This window comes from Scomber japonicus, chromosome 23 (genome assembly GCF_027409825.1).
Source record: "Scomber japonicus isolate fScoJap1 chromosome 23, fScoJap1.pri, whole genome shotgun sequence".
Taxonomy (NCBI): Eukaryota; Metazoa; Chordata; class Actinopteri; order Scombriformes; family Scombridae; genus Scomber; species Scomber japonicus.
Window position 1 is genome coordinate 13,668,124 of NC_070600.1, and position 18,535 is coordinate 13,686,658.

The 18,535-nt window shown below is 40.8% G+C and overlaps 1 protein-coding gene across 1 annotated transcript in view; it reads right to left on the reverse strand.

Annotated features, from left to right (window-relative positions):
- Positions 1-18,535, reverse strand: part of LOC128385214 (lysine-specific demethylase RSBN1L-like) — a 34,047-nt gene that overhangs the window by 3,121 nt on the left and 12,391 nt on the right. The window contains exons 3-8 of the mRNA XM_053344066.1: positions 16,589-17,178; positions 16,247-16,405; positions 6,715-6,852; positions 5,517-5,659; positions 435-605; positions 176-284 (exon numbers count right to left, since the gene is read on the reverse strand). Coding sequence (XP_053200041.1) covers positions 176-284; positions 435-605; positions 5,517-5,659; positions 6,715-6,852; positions 16,247-16,405; positions 16,589-17,178 — 1,310 coding nt within the window. The remainder of the gene's footprint in view (positions 1-175; positions 285-434; positions 606-5,516; positions 5,660-6,714; positions 6,853-16,246; positions 16,406-16,588; positions 17,179-18,535) is intronic.

Consider the following 18,535-nt stretch of genomic DNA (forward strand, 5'->3'; position numbering starts at 1 on the left):
AACTTACCCAGGGTTGAATAGTAAACAATTCAGTCTAATTAGGGACATTATAAAGATGAGTCTGCTGTGGTGGTGGTGGTGGTGGTGATGATGTAATGTGTGAGCAGTGCTTATTACCATGCTGTCTGTGTGTGTGTGTGTGTGTGTGTGTGTGTGTGTGTGTGTAATGTAACACCTGAGACAGCGGAGGTTCATGTAAGTCCAACTGCAGCCTCTGAACTACATAGGTGAAATCAGCAGCGTGGAAACACACAACGTCTTTGGTTACACAAGGAGGCTCTGAGCTGAAAGCAAGAGAGGAAGGAAGGGAAGAGAGAGAGATTACATGATAACTGCTGCTGAATACGCTGTGTGAATACTGTGTGAATACTCTGTGTGTGTGTGTGTGTGTGTGTGTGTGTTTTCTGAGGATCATCGGCTGCCTCACTGCCTACCCTTCTCCGAAGCAAACGGCCTTCAGCACACCGACGGCTGCTGTGGTCTGACGTTCAAAACCCTGTCCGATGTGGTCGGCGTGGGCTCGAGTCCGATCTTCAAACAGCATCTCTCTGGGCTCGCTGGTCCTCGGCAGGGACTGCAGCAGGTTCTTCACCTCATTGGTGGAGCTGCGAGAAGACAGAAATGATCAGTCCTTCAGAGAAAAAAACAGATCTAAGAGGAGCTTTCTCCTTTCTCTGTGCTTTTGGCTTTTGGTTCATTTCTTTCTGTCTTGTCTGTAGTGACAAAATTAATCCGTCGGGCTCTATTTGCTTTCTTGTTATCGTGGTTGACCGGCCCACTGATGTAATCCAGATGCCACTGTTTACATGACACAGAGGATGTTATGGAGGCTACGATGCAGAGGATGAACACATGCATCAGTGGGCACAATATCAACACAATATGTATTCAGGGAGTGTTTCAGCATTTTTTCACACACAACGTGCACATTGTGAAATCATATTTATTTTCACAGAAATCACAATTAGGATGCAACTATTGTTTATTTTCAATATCAATTTATCTCCTGATTGTTTTTTACGTTCATTGATTCTTAATTTTGTTGTAAAAAAATGCACATTGTATTTTTTCCATAGATTGCATATTTAACCAACCAGCATCCCAGAACTTAAAACTTTGCTATGTACTATAATATAAAGTATGTCATACATTTCAGGGGCTGAGACTAGATCATTTTTTGGCATTTTTTGAATTTAAAATATCCAATTTATTAATGATCAAACCAATGGCAGCTCCCTGGTAGCCAACTTGTTAAGATGCAAACCACATAACCACATAACCACATCAGCGGTTCAATTCCAGCTGCAGACCTCTGCGAGTCTTACCCTTCTCTCAACCTCTATCTTTGGTCTCTCTGCACTCTCAACTGCGATATAATAAAATAATTATTAAAAATATTAAAAGTTGCTGATACATTTTCTAATCTAATCTAATAATTTCTCTTATAATCACAATTGTAGCAACTTCTTCTCCCTTTGGACCAACAATGTTTTCATGTTTTAATGTTTTTCATGTCTGCTGCTGCTCCCGTGCGTGATCCATTAAGTATTTATAAGTCAAAACACAAAATAGCAAGGTAGCAGGAAAATGAGAAACAATTTTAAATCTCTCGGAAAACCACATGAGCTTTGTGTCCAAAAAAACAACAACACAAAGTTGCATTTTAAATAGTGTTAAAGTAAAAAGGGAATAAACAGACAGCAACACACACGTGCACACTTGGCTTCACACGTACAGACTGAAAAGCCGAGGAGTAAAAGCATTAAAATGAACCATGTTGTCAAACAATAGAAGTACTGCAGTCAGCTCACTGCTGGATCAGTGACTCACACTGGAGCTGCAGTCAGATTCAAACAAGAGTATAAACACACACACACACACACACACACACACACACACACACACATACACACACTGAGTCTGCAAGAGATTCCTTCGACAGTGTAACACAGACACACACAGAAGAGCAGCAAGACTACCCGAGCTGAACACTGAATTGTGCATTCATTCATTCAGAGATAAGAAAAGAGAGGCAGGAGCCAGTGGTAGAGGAAGAAAGAAGCAGAGGAAAATAGTCAAGAGTAGGGAGAGATGAAAACACAGACACACACACAGGCACACACAGACACACACAGCAGACAGTAGTAAATGTAAAAACAGGAAAGCTGTTATGTGAAACTGCGAAAAGAGAATAGTGTAAAAGGGAGGAACATACACATCCATAATGATATCTGAAGTCTACCACCTCATTTAACTCTCACTCCTATCCTCCACATGTGTCAGTATCTACAGTGTTACTGTGTGCTGCAGGTATGCACGGTTCATGTGCATTTATTGGCTAGTAAAGTGGAGAGGAAGGGGGGAGGAGCAGATGGAGGAGGAGGAAAGCGAGACGAATAGGTGAGCCGGAGAAAGAGTGGCAGACAGGCAGTGAGAGGAGATGATGAAGGGAAAGAGAGGATAAAGAAGGAGAGAGGTAGGGTGTGGAGGGATAAGACTGTAAAAGGAGTGTGGAGAGGAGGCAGAGGAGAAACGAGAGACGAGAGGAGGGAACCACCTTCTCTGATGATGAACGCTGTGTAATGTGCATCTTAAAGCTGCAGCACACTTGTAAAGAGGACGTACTGTAAAATATATTTATAATCTCACACACTGAGCTAATGCTGCTACTAACCATTCATCTCACCATCGGTTAGAGATTAACTGATTCATCGTTAAATCTGGGAAAATAGTGACTATACAACTTACAATTTCCTATAGATTACATCTTTAGATATCTTGTTTTGTCAAGTCAAAATAAAAACAAATCCCAGAGATGTTCAGTTTGATTTCATACAAAAAAAACTAACTTGGCGCTCGACATTATTCAGCTGTTATTTCCGATACAGAGAGCAGGCAGCTGTGCGAGCCATCGCTAACCACGTGACTTTGATTTAAACCCTAAATACGCTGACCTCCGCAACACGAGTCCGATGGGATTCATGGACTTAAAGCAGGTGGAAGTTATGGCGGCAAAAAGTTTACTGTGGAGAAGAAATGTTGATTTAAAGCGGAGGATATTACAGAGCGTTACGATACCGAGTTAGAAACGAGTCATTTTGATTGTTTATATGTGTTGTAGTGTTGAGCATTATAAACTATTGCAAATATTCCCATTTAAGAAAGAAGAATTTTAGAGCTGTAAAAACATTGTATAAACATTTCTTTTAAGCCAGACTCCAAATATACAAAAATGGAAAGAAATGTATTTATTTATTTATTGTGTAGTTGATACACATTTTTGAATATGCAAATGTACAAATTTGACCTGTGTTTATTAAAAAAATTCCAAAATCATCATTCAGACATGTTTTATTTTTCGTATTCTATAAAATGTATTCCTGGACCAGAAAATAGTGATTGACTTTGGTGTAGAGCCTAATTATAAGTCAGAATATGGACAGTATGTAAGGGTTAATCTACTGTCAAAGTTACTGCTCATCTAATCATTTCAGCTCCAGCTCTCACTCAGACAAACTTAGCTCCTGACCAAGCCGGATTCTGACATCTTACTGAAAGCCAGCAGACGCTCGAAGGACTCACCTCGGCTGCTGCCGTCACTCATCGTGTAGTTTCTGAATCTGAACGGTGTAACTTCAGCGTTCCTGTTGCTGGCCGAGACGGCTGCTGTTACTATGCAATTATTGTAAATCTCTGGATGTACGGCACTCGGTAGCTGAAAGCTGAAATATTTTTGGTTTATTTTCATCGTCTGACCACTATAATCAAGCTGAATTCTCAGACAGAGAGTCTCAGCGCTGTCAGAAAAGCATAACAGCTTGACCTTTCCACTTAAAAACACCCAGAAAAAGACGCAACTCTGTGAAAAGATGTTCCCCAAACACAGCACGCGGTCAGTCTGCAGACTAAGTCCTGCTGCTCACATCACGTCCTTTTCTCTTTCTATTTTATCTTTCCAACACACATTTTACATCTTTCTCTTTCTACACTCAGACATAAAAAACCCATTTGCAATCCTTTTACATAATTAATTAAGTTTTGTGCTTTCTTTAAACACTCTTTTAGAGTCCCTGAAAATAACACGATATAGCGCCGTAACTTAATCAACTTAAAGCAGGAAAGAGAGAGGTCAAGAGGAGGAAACACAAGACAGATTGTAAGAGAAACAGAGAGAGACATTTAGAGGTAGGAAGAGGGGACAAGGACAGAGAGAAGAGGGCAGGTTAAAGAAAAAAAATGAACAGAGTTAGGAGGAGGGGAATGAGATGAAGAGCGATGTGAGAGACAGAAAGGGGGAAAATTATGATAAAAGTGCAGCTTTGGTTTGTTGACACAAGAGAAGATAAAAGAAAAGAAGTGGAGGGGGATGCTTTAACCACCTCTCTATTTCTCTCTCTCTCTCTCTCTCTCCATCCATCCATTTGTATCTCTTATAAAAACAGATTCTTTCAGCCTCAGCTGTTGCACAAGTGTTTCTGACAGCCACAGTCTACATGCCCCGCTCAAACCAAAGCATAAAAATACATAAAATGTGTGAGTGTACGTCCTTTTAATACTTCCTTTTTATCCGACAAAGAAATGTCTGAGTAAAGAGTTCTGTGGTGGATGAAAAAAAAAATCCAATCAACGAGGGATGAGAGAGAAATAAATGACGCACAGAAGGAATGCGTGTGTGTGTGTGTATGTGTGTGTGTGTATGTGTGGTGTGCCGTCCTGTGTTTGGATGGCTGCCATGTGAAGTAGCGTCTGATGTCGACTCCATTAACATAACGATGATCTCATCTAAGTGGTGAGCCACATACCGCTCACATCACACACAAACACACACACTTCTAACTATCTCTCCCCTCTCTCATGGTTTCACTCACAGAAATCATGTGTGTTTGTGTGTGTGTGTGAGCTTGTGTGTAGGCAACAATGACACCGTGACAGAGACAAACACAGAGGGTGTAATTGCTTCATCCGGCTCTGCTCGGCTACAACAAAGCTTCCTGCTGCTACTGAACTGCTGCTTCAAAATGTGAGACTGTGATTTGCTACTGTTTTTTCTTTCTTTTCTTCCTTTTTTTTAATCAGTCCTCACGGGCTGTGCAGCGAGTACAGAGCGAAGCAGGCTCAATAACTTACACACGCACACCACTGAGATTTGTAGCCAGTACAAACAACATCCCTGCTAATTCCTCCTCTGTCTCATTGTAGCACGTCCAAAAGTGTCTGTGGCTTCATTTGTGAGCTGCAACGATTAATCGGTTAATTGATTAGTCAATCGACGGAAAATTAAATCAGCAGCTATTGTGATGACAATTTTGAAGCATACAGAAACATTGGCTGTCAAATGTGATGACTTAATGATTTTCTTTGTCACACAACTGACTGTCTTTGAGTTTTAGATTTGACTCTGGGAAATTTTAAATGGACATTATTCACCATTTTCTGATATTTTAAAGACGAAACAATTAGTCGGTTAAAAGAATAATCTATAATCCCTAATGTATAGTAAACTCTTCCTGACTCACCGTTTTCTTTTGAAGGGGGATTTGGGTATATCAGCCACAGGTATCATCTGCTCTCCCGGCCTGACCCACATTATGGGACCGTCGTCGCTCTCTGTGGGATCCATCAGGCTCAGACTGGAGAACGTTCCCCACGGAAGAGTCCGCTGCAGCCAGATAGAAAAAGGATAAAATGAGGACATGAGGGAATATAATCAAAGCAGTGTGTTAGTCAATTTCTCACTGTGTCAGTTGTCCATGAAAATCTTATTTTTATTCCTGAGCTGAGCTGAGCCGAGCAAAAACGGTCCCTCTAGCAAAGCTTGTCGCTGGCACCCGAGATTTTTCAGAAGGTACCGAATCAGAGCCAAAGCCCTCGACAGATAGGAAGCGCCAGAGGAAGTGTGCGTCTTTTGATATTCAGAATACGACGCCACTCCTCCACACTGCATGCAGGAGATTTGAAGTGTCAACACAAAATAGTGAGCGGGAGAAAAGTGTGTCACTCCTGCATTTTGGGGACAGTAAACACAATATTGTGGTGGGCCGTTACTGCACTGACATTTTAAAAAGAGAAGCAACCAAACTGAAAGTGGAAGCTCCATCGCATCATTGTGACACTTTATGGCTCTAGTTTGTCAGCCACCACTGAGAGTATTAGGTGTGCTGTCGATGTTGGCGTCTGCCACCATCTCTCCATCTGTTTAGAGTGTGATATTTCTGAATCAGCACATTTTGGCAGTTTGTAACTGTATTAAGCAGAAATTTAGAATAAACAGACCATTTATAAAAAGGTATAAACATGTAAAATGTTGTGGTTCCTGATTCTTAAATATGAAGACTGAGAAGTTGTCCAGGAGGAAATGTGAACAATGTACTGAATTAAGTATTATATGAATTTAAAACTGTTGCTGGCAGATGTGATAAACCCTTGGCAGACAGAGCTGCTGCACTTTCATGTCCACCACAGAGCAACTAAGCTTTACCCTCACAGCACAGAAACATTGAACAAGTGGTGGCTGACGCATTTATTCCAATTAATGAGTTAAATATAAAATACAGCAGTTTATCTTCTTCACCCACACAAGATGAAGAAAAAAGGCTTTCTGATTATTATTTTATCTGAAAAGTGACGGTTTTCCGTTCACTAACCATGCACCCGTTCTGTTGCGGTTAAGCGTCACTCCCATTCATCCCATCCTCTGCATCATCTCTGACTCACCTTCAGGAAGGGCGACTCCCCCAGCATGCTGAGGAATTCTGGGAAATATTTCCCGACCTCCTCGTCGACGGCTCCCACCAGGCTGATCTGTCTCATCGCCCCGGCTCTGTACGTACCGTGACAGTACGTTTTCTTCACCTGCAGCAAACAAGAGACAAACAAACATAATACGATTAAATATCAATGTCACTGTAACACAGGCATGGTGGATTACTGTGTAACAGGTTCAGGAGTTCACTTATTTCATCCAGTGTTTCTCAAAAGTCTCTATTAAGACACAATCTTATATATTACATGTATGGTTTCAAATCATATTACCAGACACATTGTAAGTCACGTCACTACTATATTATCTGCCCTCCTTTTACTTTACCTACTACATCCACTCTCTCCCAAAAAACCCCCAGAAAAAAAAACAAATCATCCAAGAATTTCAAAATGATTAGACACTGTTGTGAGACGGAGAGTGTGTTCTCGTTTAAATGGCCCCCCGCAGGTGACCAAGATCTGCTTGTGACTCCTCTTCACAGTATGTATTTGTTTACTTGTTGTGACCTATTCAACCAAAAAGTGTTTTGTCTTTCTTGTTATTAAGTAATTTACAGAGGGGGGAAAAAAGTGTCAATTTGGTGTAACATGCTTTCTTTTTCCAATATGAGCCGTTATCTGATAAAACATTGCCTGCATTTTCATTGTTGCTATAAAAAATTGTACAAGATGCTACTAATGAGGGATCAATCAATAAGGGATACGTTTAGATAATAGGTTTAATAAGATAAGAAGTTTCTACCTAGATGCTCCTTAAAAGTGCATTTTATGAAAAAATATAGGGTGTTCCTTATGAAGCATTGTGTTACATGAGGTTGTTATATTAGACACCGTTGTAACATTAACTAAGGTGCAGTGTAAAGTATCAATGTTTATATCATAAAATATATATATATATACTCTCTGTAGAATATAATGAGACTCAGGGGAACATGAAACTAAGACATTGCAAATCTAAAAATATATGTGGAACTTGGAAATCATTATTGGGTATCAAAATAGACTCTGTGTGTGTGTGTGTGTGTGTGTGTGTGTGTGTGTGTATGTGTGTGTGTGTGCGTGTGTTTTGGCGGTCTGATTTGATGTTTCTGCTCTACCGGTGTGGCTGTTTTCTGCTCTTTACTTGTCTAACTCGTCTCCCATACCCTTGGCTCTCAACAGTATCTTTGTGTCTGTGTGTGTGTGTATGAGTGTGAGTGTGTGCAGTACGTGCAGCATGTGGCTTGCATGCTGTACTCTTGGCAGACCAGTATGTGTGTGTGTGTGTGTGTGTGTGTGTGTGTGTGTGTGTGTGCGCGCGTTGGCCAGATCATTGGCTGCTCGCCTCTAGTGAGTCACCACTTGACAACAAGGCAGAGATAAAGAGAGAGAGAGAGGGGAAAATAGGCAGACCAGAGGGAGGAGAGAGCAAGGATACACAGGGGAGAGAAAAAGTGAGGGGTAGAGAGGGAACAAGTGACAGATGGACAAAACTGGTAAGAAGAGAAGGGGAAAAAAGTTTAGCAGAGAGGAAAATAACTCGAAAGGGATGTAAGAAGGAAAAAAAGCTGATAATGCAAATAACTTTTTTTGGACACTAGAAACTAGAGATGAAGGACAGAGGAGAAAAAAAGGCGGTGAGGTAGAGATTAGGAATAATCAAGATTAATTGAAAGGCAGAGATGTTAAAGAGACAAGAAGAGGGGAGGAGGAGGAGTGTTACAGGGAGGAGAGAAGACAGATGAGGGAGGAGGAGTAATGAACGAGTAATGAAGACAGAAACTATGAACTGGAAAAAGACTGAAGGGTAAGGTGCTCGATTGCTCCCAGGTGGGTCCTTGAGCAAGGCATCAAATCCCCAAACAGCTGCTCAGAGGCAAGACTGCGGATGTGAGTGTGTGTGTGTGTGTGTTGCATCATTTCCTGCAAGATAATGCTGCTAATAGGAAATGTCTTTGGTCCGGCAGGCTGGTTACTTATACAGGTCGGATAATTAATAGAGACTGACTATAAAAACTTGTTTATTGGCGTCAATGACAGTAAAATGTAAAATAATTAAATAAAGTTAAATAAAGCAACTTATCACCACAGACAGCATCAAGTGAAGCATAATCAGCTTTAGTCACTGACATCTGACTTGTATTCACTCCTCATGACTCCTCAGTTTCATTATTGATTTTTTTGATGAATAATTGTATTCTTATTTCTATGAATTGTCATAAAAAGTAAACTGACAATCATAAGTTCTGAACATTTCAAGTCCTTCTTAGTCTTAGTCAACAGTCCAAAACCCAAATATATTCCAGTTAAAATGATATAAAAATGAGAAGCAGCATAAGCAAATGTTTGCCATTGTTATTTGATTAATTGACTAAGACAATTAAAAGATCATCAAAACTGTTACAGATTTACTTTCTGTTGATTAGTTTTGTGTCTGTGAATGCATAACGTACCTTTGTTTGTTGTTTTTATTCAGTTTTATGTCTACTGATGAAAGTGTGCAGAGACCCCCTCGGGTGATGTTGCACTATAAATAAACTCAGGTTTCAATTTTATCAATGACTCGACTAATTGTTTCATGGCTAGTTAACTGCTAAATTTGTATTAATACATTCATCCAAAAAAGCCTATTAAGAGTTCAGTTAACCTGTGATAAATAAAGAAAATAAACCAATTATTACGCATTGACAGGCCAAACCATTTGGTTGTGTGTGCATGTACTGTGTCTGTGCTTAACACTTTGTAATATCATCATAAGATGATGATGACTAAAAGCTGGAAAGGCTCCACACATATAAACACATCACATATCCACACACAACACAATTTTAAATAGTCTCAGAGTCAATGACCTACATACTGAGAGAAGTGTGTGTGTGTGTGTGTGTGTGTGTGTGTGTGTGTGTCTGTGTGTGTGTGTGTGTGTGTGCACGCGTGTGGATTCCTGCTGCTTTGTGTGTATCCACACATTTGTGAGTGTATGCATCCATCATTCTGTATACTTATAACTCTTTGTGCTTTTGACTGTCTATTTTATACACCTGGGTGCATGCATGTGTGTATGTGTGTGTGTGTGTGTGTGTGTGTGTGTGTGTGTTCACAAATGCATAATTTAACAGCAGAATAACCCCCGCGTTGTCTGCAAAGAGAGCAGCAGGCTCACTATCACAGGAGCAGTATTAGGAAACACTACCTCTGCTTCAAATAATTGGATACATTGAACAGCCTGTGATTCACTCGCACTTGCTCGCACGTACACACAGACACACAGACACACAGACACACACACTGAAAGCAAACAGAAGGAAACAGGAAACGTGACAGACTTCCTCTGAGTGGTACTGCTGAAGATGCTCCAGTCCTTCCTTGCCTGTGTACGTGCCTGCGAACACACCGAATTAATAAATGTGTCAATATTTATGTGTTTCTTTTATTGCTAAGTTTGTCATAATCAGCCTCTCTCTACTAAAAAGGAAGGAATCTCTGTATCTCTGTCTGTTTGTACTTAAGTGTCTCTAAAATAGCTCATCCCATCGGCTTCACACTTGGGTAGGGGGGTGCGGCTGGGGACCCGGGGGACTGCCGTGTCAAATTGGTGCGACTCGGACACGCAACACATTTAATATTAATACATTTTGAATACACCAGCTATCAGTAAGCCGCTCTGCTCTGTGCAGGAGCAGGGCGGAGCTTCAGGGCTCTGCAACTGACTCCAGCATGTCTGGGAGAGACCAGAGACGCGGTGTGACACGAGTAAGAGAAGACAGAGCGTTTAATCAAGAATGGACACTTGTATCCCATGTTTAGACAGACAGTACAGAGTTAGCAGCACGTTTAGCAGATCAGCTAACCACACAGGAGGTGTTCATGTTCGTGGTTGAGTGTAGGTCAACAGCTTTTTGGAAGCGCTCAGAGGTCAAAACACAATGACTGTAGTTGTGTGCGTAAAGCGAAGGAAATACTTTCCACAGACAGTTCAAAACCAGTTCATCTCACATCCCTCCTGTTGTCATTTTGACCCAAGAGGATAATAGCCGTTAACTTCAAAATGAGATATAATTTAATTTAAATGGCACCTACTGATCATAATGTCCAAAAATATGTGCAAAACCTGAGGTAATAAGTTGGAATGGAGTTGGCTAAACAGATCTAACACAGAACTGGGTGATCATTTATACTTTATAAAACAATTAAACCAGACTGGGTCAATTTTGATCCAGGAGGTTAAAAGCTGCTCGGTCCACGTAGAGACAACAGGAGAGATGAATGTTTGTAGCAAATATATTCACTCAAATCTCAACGGAAGACACCTAAAAGAAACAATGTAAGACCCCAATATGATCAATCCACTTTATTTTAGGATACACATTATTTTAGTTTTAAATTCAACTCTTATTTTACTTGAAATGAGAAAAGAACATTAATTTACTATTAGAGCACGTATTATTTATAACCTATACCTGTGTGTGATAGTGTCAGTTTCTTTCATGTTGTTGGTGTTTATACTCATTCACACCTCACATCAACAGGATTCATTTCACTATGTGTTGAAATAGCGACTGGAGAATAGGCACTTGAACTCAAATCAACAATGAAAAAATAAATTAATAAATTCAAATTTAAAAAAAAAGAAGAGCCAAATCTGTTCCTCTCTAAACACTGTGATTTTCTCTAAATCTACTGCGCCTCGTTTGGTATTCTGAGTCCACAAATTCAGATTTAAAAGCCGACATTATTATATATAATTATCATTGCTGTCATCTCTCCCTTCCTGTCACTCTTTGACTAAAAGCAGAGTATTTTTAACAGATAATCTCACTCCCCTCTCTCACTTTCCCCTCTCTCACATTATCTACTTCTCTCTTGTCTCTGTCAGGCTCTCCATCTCCTCCTCTGCCTCCTTCCCTCATAATACACATCATCTCCCTCATGGGGAAGTCTATTAGATCAAGACTCCCTCTTTCCTCCTCTCCTTTCCGTCTCTGGTTCACTCGGTGTATCCACTTGTTTATTCGATAACGAGTTTCCTTCCTCGCGTCAACTCATCCTTCACTTGTTCTGGATGAGTTCACGTCGTCCGACCTCTTCCCAACACCCCTCCTCCTCCTCCCCCTGAATGTTTCTCTTCTTCTTTCTCTTGTTCCTGGCTCTCTGCATCCCTCTTCCTTCTTCTCCAGGGTGTTAAGTCTATTAGTCTATTAACTGTGCATGCGTCACAACAAAAGCTTCTGGCTGCTGACTGGTACCTCAGACACAATCACACACACTTTTCTTACATAAGCTCTCTCTCTGGGCTTGCCAACAAAGGGAGCCACGTGAATGCACAAACACACTTTGCATTAAAAGCGGTGTAATTGTTCCTCTCAACCTTTATTGTTCCTCGATTAATTCATTTCACTTGGTACCAGGATTGTGTCAAAGCTTCAACAAGGGTTTAAAAGCTGCAATACAAAACTGGGGCTGTTTTTGTACGGTCTATATATATTTCAAGGTCTATATTTTTAATCTGGGGCTCCACTGGAATATATTTGCATTTGATTTACAGCCTCTGCCTGAAACAGGCTGTTTTAGCTGCTTTCTCTTTAAGCCCACTCTCGGGACGCTTTTCTCTCATTCTTTACTCGAAATTAAAGAACTTCTCAAATACATACAAACAACTTCAAGCCAGAATCTGACCTGAAATGTGAGAGTGGAAGAACGTCAGCAACAACAAGGCTATGAAAAGGACGACTGTTTTGTGGGCGTGCACGAACAATCTGACCTTTTTGCATGGAGGAAGTAGAGGTGACGTTGTCAACAAAGTGTCCAGAACAGACTGAAGCCCTGACTTCCGAATGGTAGGGAGCATTTTACAAATGTTGACTTAAAGTTTTGGGACTTTTGACATGTTTAAAATTGACATCCCACGTCATAACAGTAAAAAAATAACAGAAATGATGACTCCTTTAATAAAAATCAGATTGATAATTCACATGCAGGGTATTATCATGAATCAATACAACTGGAAGACCGTCTGCATGAGCACAGTGCGAGCAGAGGTTAATAAAACAATAAAAGCCGTCTGTTCTTAAGCCCTATAACCTCCTTATATTGTAACTTAATTATGACACCCATTGACCACATAGGAAGAGACCGAGCACATCATGTATTGACTGTCGGGCTGCGTTTGCACTGAGTAAAAATGGAGTGCTGTAATCTTTCATAATCCTTACCGCCACTGAAAAAGCCTTCAGTCAGGTGCAAAATAACAAAATCCTGACTCAGACTGAACAGCAGCAGAGTGACTTTGATGCCTGCAGTGAAATTTTGATCATCAAAAACACACTGCTCATTATGAGTTACAAGCATGCGTGGACGACTGTGTCTCATACTACAAGAGCCCACGTATGGAATATAACACTAAAGGTCGAACTAAGAAAGTCTATATGGGAAAAAATGACCGCGTCAAACACAGAACAATGGAAGCAGTTTCTAATTTTTTCCTCTACCCTTTGTACACAAAAAAAAATTCAGCTCAACAGAGAACCAAACAACAGAGCGGAAACATTAAGGGTTGAGGGATGAAAAAGAGAGCGAGAGAGGGAGAAAGAGAGAGAGAGAAAGAGAGGGAGAGAAAGAGAGAGAGAGAAAGACCAATACAGAGGGAGTAAGGCACAAAAAAGATGAAGAGAGAAAGAGTTAGAGAGAGAAAGAAAGGTAGAGGGAATAAAAAAGTGTAAGAAAAAACATTAATCTCTATCTATGTGTGTACACCTGTGCCTGTGTATATATATCACATCTGTGTGTGTGTGTGTGTGTGTGTGTGTGTGTGTGTGTGTGTGTGTGTAGACTGTATGTCTAGCTCCCAAGGTCACTGCTGAGAGCTGGGAGGGAGGGGGAAAAAAATTAACAAGACCAGTGGACAATGACGTTACCCCTGCAAGGAGCACTACTCTTAAAGGTACAGCTCAGAAGACAGATTTGCAGAGAAAACTTCATTTAGAGATGTTTCACTCACTCGTTCATTATGTGGATTTATTGTATTCGGACTCACGCAGAGAACAGGGATCTGTTTGTTGATCGAGGCAGAAAGTGGCCAAAGCAGAAAGGAATACATAGAATAACATTATGAATATTTCATATTAGGAAAAAAAGAAAGAAATAGCCAGGAGGAGAGTAATAGAGAGCGTAAACTGCTGTACTCCATGTAGTAACACAGACACACACACACACACACACACACACACACACACACACACGCACACAGTGGTAGCTGGTCACATGCACTTACACTGAAAAAAAAAAGCAGACAGTATCTCAACACAAAGCCACTCAGGAGGTTTGAGGCAACAAAAGGCTTTTCATCAGCGAACTATAGACATGGGACAACTGGAAATGAAGAGCTCTCGCTGTGTCACTGTGTTCAGAGAAGACGATGGAGGCGGACACTGCCAAATAAACACACATTTCATGCTTTTGTGTTGAGCAGGCTGCTGGTACACAATAAATCATCTCTTACAATCTATACAACTTAATTTCGTTCTTTCCCATCCTCTAAACTTTTCTGTCACTTTTACTTTTACATCAATTTATATTTCTTTTTTTCTGCTTCTTTTGTTTCACATCTTTTCTCTCCCCTTGCTTTTTTCCCTTCCTCGCGCTCATTAAACTTTGGTATAACAGATGAAGTAGCACTAGAGAAGTGAGGGCAGAGGCCACTTGTGCACTGCACATAATTCTGCCATTGTTGCATTAAATCAGACGTCGACATGAAGTACATAAATGGTAAAAGCTGTTTAACTCCGGACAGATGGAGGCAGATGCTCCAAGCAGATGGTTAAAACTACAACAGTACAACTTTTTCATCCACGCGGAGCAGTCTTTTCCTTCAGTTGATTGCTCTCAATCTCCAAGCATCCCTCCATCCTCTCCCTCGACATATATCCTGATCCATCCTTCTCTCCGTCCTTACCGTATGGAGAGACACAAAGAGGCTTTACTCACATATTCACTTACTCTGCACATTTACACTGAATACAATTTATTCACATAAATACTTGTGAAATGCGTTTCTGTAACCCTTGCTGAGATAAAAGCAGGTCACTGACATTATATTTTTTTCTCATTTGCAAAATATTTCCCCAGAGGTCAAGCCAAGCCCTTCTTTCTGTTCAAATATGTAAAATAACAAAGAAATCACTCACAAGCTAAATATCTTTGAAGTCAATCTTTGTGGCATTAACACAAGTGTGAAGATGCACATGGCTGGAACTTTACTAATCTAATTTTGTAAAACCCACAAAACTACCAAGCCAAACTCCACTCAATAAAAAAACAATTCAGGTGTGTGCACTGCACACTAAAGGAAATGACAAGATTGAATTCAGTCTGCAGTTTCAGCGGAGCTCTTTATAGTCCTCCACCTTTTGCTTTATGTGTATATGACTGTATGTGACACAATTAACAACAAAGAAAGACTACATCAAGCCATCAGCATCACATGACTTCATTAGAACTCAGACAAGAGGTACTGCCTTGCGATTGTATGTATGACTCATGTAACATTTGCAGTGAAGACTTTGAGGGAGTTTAATAAAAAAGTATTCACTGTATTTTCTGCTGATCACTATATTGATGTGTGATTTCTGTGAGTAATGTCCAGTGAGAAACATGTCATCTTCACTTCGAGACTATTTGGATATAAAATGTCATCACTTCATCATTTTATCCTTTTGAACATTTTTGTGAATCTTTGCCATAATTAGTGTTTGAATTCTTGGGTTACAGCCAAAAACATGTCTTCTGAGGTCACACTGACTTTGACCTTTGACTACCAAATTAAAATCAGTTCATCTTTAAATCCAAGTGGACGTTTGTGCCAGATGTAAGGAAATTCCCTCCAGACTCTAACTGAGATATCTGATTCATAAGAGAGTGGAACAGATGTGAGGTCTCAGTGACCTTGACCTTTGACTACCAAAATCTAATCAGTTGATTCTAGCATCCAAATGGATTTTTGTGCCAAATTTGAAGTTATTTCCTCCATTCGTTCCTGAGATACATATACACAACAACAGGATGGACAGACAAGCTGAATACATAATGCCTCCAGCCACAGCTGTCACCAGCGCAGAGGCACAACAACCTCCTTGTGCATGAATGATTTACGTGTACCTGTCAGGGAAAGGCTGCAGTGTGATGGTTTCTCATTTGGTTCTGTGTTCATGGACAGTTTTGTGAAAAGCTGATATTAAACCAAACCGTTTACATATGTAGAAGACAAGAACTAAGAGACGCACTTGGCCTTTGCTAATTTAGACTTGAGGCTTCATCTCTGAAAGCTCATCTGCTCTCTGAGTCTACAGCTACAGGACTGAATTACCACAAAAGAAACAAAAAGCAAAAACAACAAAAAAGGTGTAATTCTGTCAGCTCACCCACCAACATACTGTATTCTCTATGTTATTCACGTTTCTCCTGTGTGTGTGAGTGTGTGTGTGTGTGTGTGTGTGTGTGTGAGACGAACCTGAGAGTAGAAATTAGCCATTGTGGTGGTTTCTATGTCCTTCTTTCCCAGTATTTCCATTTTTACAGCAGTTGAAGGGAAGTTGGCTGAGAAGTAATCCAAGAAGTCTGGCAGGTAGCTTGCTTCCCCATGGACGATACCCATGACATAATGTGCTGCCTGGAAAACAGACGGTAAAAAACAGAAAGTAATGTTGGTGTTTCAATTGGGTTAGGGTTAGGGTTAGTAGTAAGTAGTAACTTGCAGCTTTAATATTCAACATTGAGTTAACAGTGAGGGACAGCATCACACTTCCATCAACATCCATCGATCAATCTAATCAATAGCTACAGTTTGCTGTACCTGGGATGAGTCCTCGCTGAACGCCAAGGTGACAAACTCCTGGGCAAATCTCTGCCTCTGGCCCATGGAGAGAGAGGAGAGCTGGGACATGTAGGCGTGGGCCACCAGGGCCCCTCCGTTCGGCTGGTTCTCTATGTGGATGTAAGGGGCAAACTCCAGGCCCGACAAGCCAGGGTAGGTGCAATGCGGCAGGTGTTTGGTTGGAGAAGGTTGTGGAGCCGTGATGGAGGACGACGGAGAGTTGAGAAAGTCAGGTGTTGAGGAGTTAAAGAGGGATTTTGAAGCAAGAGAAGCAGCAGAGGGCAGGGCATGTGCATTTTTGTTATTAGATGGAGAGTTAACAGGTAGCGGAGACTTAAAGGGAGACGGGGAGGAGTTGTGTGCAGGATTGGAGGATGAAGATGAGGAAGAGGTGGGGGGAGGAGAGGAAGGCGGGCAGACAAGTAGGCCGGCGCAAATGGTTTGGCATGAGCGGTGGTACATCTTGACTCGTTTGTGCTTCTCCCCCTCTTTGTGTTTCTTTTTCTTTTTCTTCTTCACTTTTTTCATTTGCAGCTCCTCTAAGTTGATCTTGGCTTTCTCTTTTTCATCTGGACAGTGAGAGAGAGAGAGAGATGGAGAGAGAGGCGAAAGGTTAGTGCAAAAAAAAAAAAAAAATGCTGGCAAGGTGTGGATGGCATTTTTACTGATCTCAAACAATCTAGCCACTTTAACTCCATGTCATGTTCACAGTAGGACCTCTGCAGAGTTGAATGGGTCATTAAGACATGAACATTGGTTGTAAACTAAATTATTTAATCTGTCTAATCTAATAAATTCTAGTGTTAGGCAAAAAAAGAGTCATAAAGAGCATGTACACATTTTTTGGCAGTCTGACAGAAAAAAAGTTCCCACCAAAGTTAACATAACCTGCATCCTTGCATCCAGGCGGTCAGGCTACACTTACAAGGACAGGAAATTCTTAAATAGAGTATGTTGTTTTGAAAAGGCCTGAAGGAAGTAGGAAAACACGTAATATGTGAAAGATTTAAATATATTCAAGTCCGCTTACTCATGTCTGATGGATGAACAAACCATCCACACACACCCGCTGTAAGAGGACACTCCTCTCTGTACTTTACAGTGAACGAGGTCCTTGCAATGACAACAGCTCCGAGAGAGCTCCCATTAAAACAAAGTGAAGAGAGCAACGCGGGGGGAAAAATACGTAAATGAGGAGCTGATTATGCTACTGAGACTGTCAAAACAAGTAAAAAATAAACAGGATATCGTCAAGTACAGAAGCAGCTATTTCTAAAATCAGATTTTTACCCACACTGTTGTAATAAATAAGTAAATTCAGTAGTTATGGAAAAAATTCAATTAAAAAGAAAATAATGAGCCCTAACTATTTTTACATGTAGACAGATGAGTCATAGTTTCATCCAGATGGTGCGCGACGCCCTGAAGGTGCACACATAATATAAATTGAAGAGCTCTGAAATGAATCCCTTGAGAAAAGCAGATATGACTAAGCCAGGAAACAAGCTTTCGAGTGGCATATCTGAACAGAGATAATACTGTACATGGTAGGCCGTCTCTTGAACGCCTCAGGCACGACAAAGTAGAACATGCAAATTTATGCACAAGTACTACTGTACGTATTTATGTGTGTGTGTCAGAGCTCTTTCACGACGATTTGCCAACGTGTTGCTGGCTGGTTCATTTCTTTTCCAGCGGTCATGTAAACAAGCAGAGACGTATATATCCGTGCTGTAAGTATGAATATATGTATGTGTGTGTGTGTGTGTGTGTGTGTGTGTGTGTGAGCGTGCACACGTGAGTCGCTTTGATAGAGGTGCTGCTGCCTCAGCATAATTCAAGCATCAGATATCATCTTGCTCTGTCTAGTTTGTACCCCACACACGTTCAGTGCCAGATAAGGCAGGAATGAGAGAATGAGCGAAA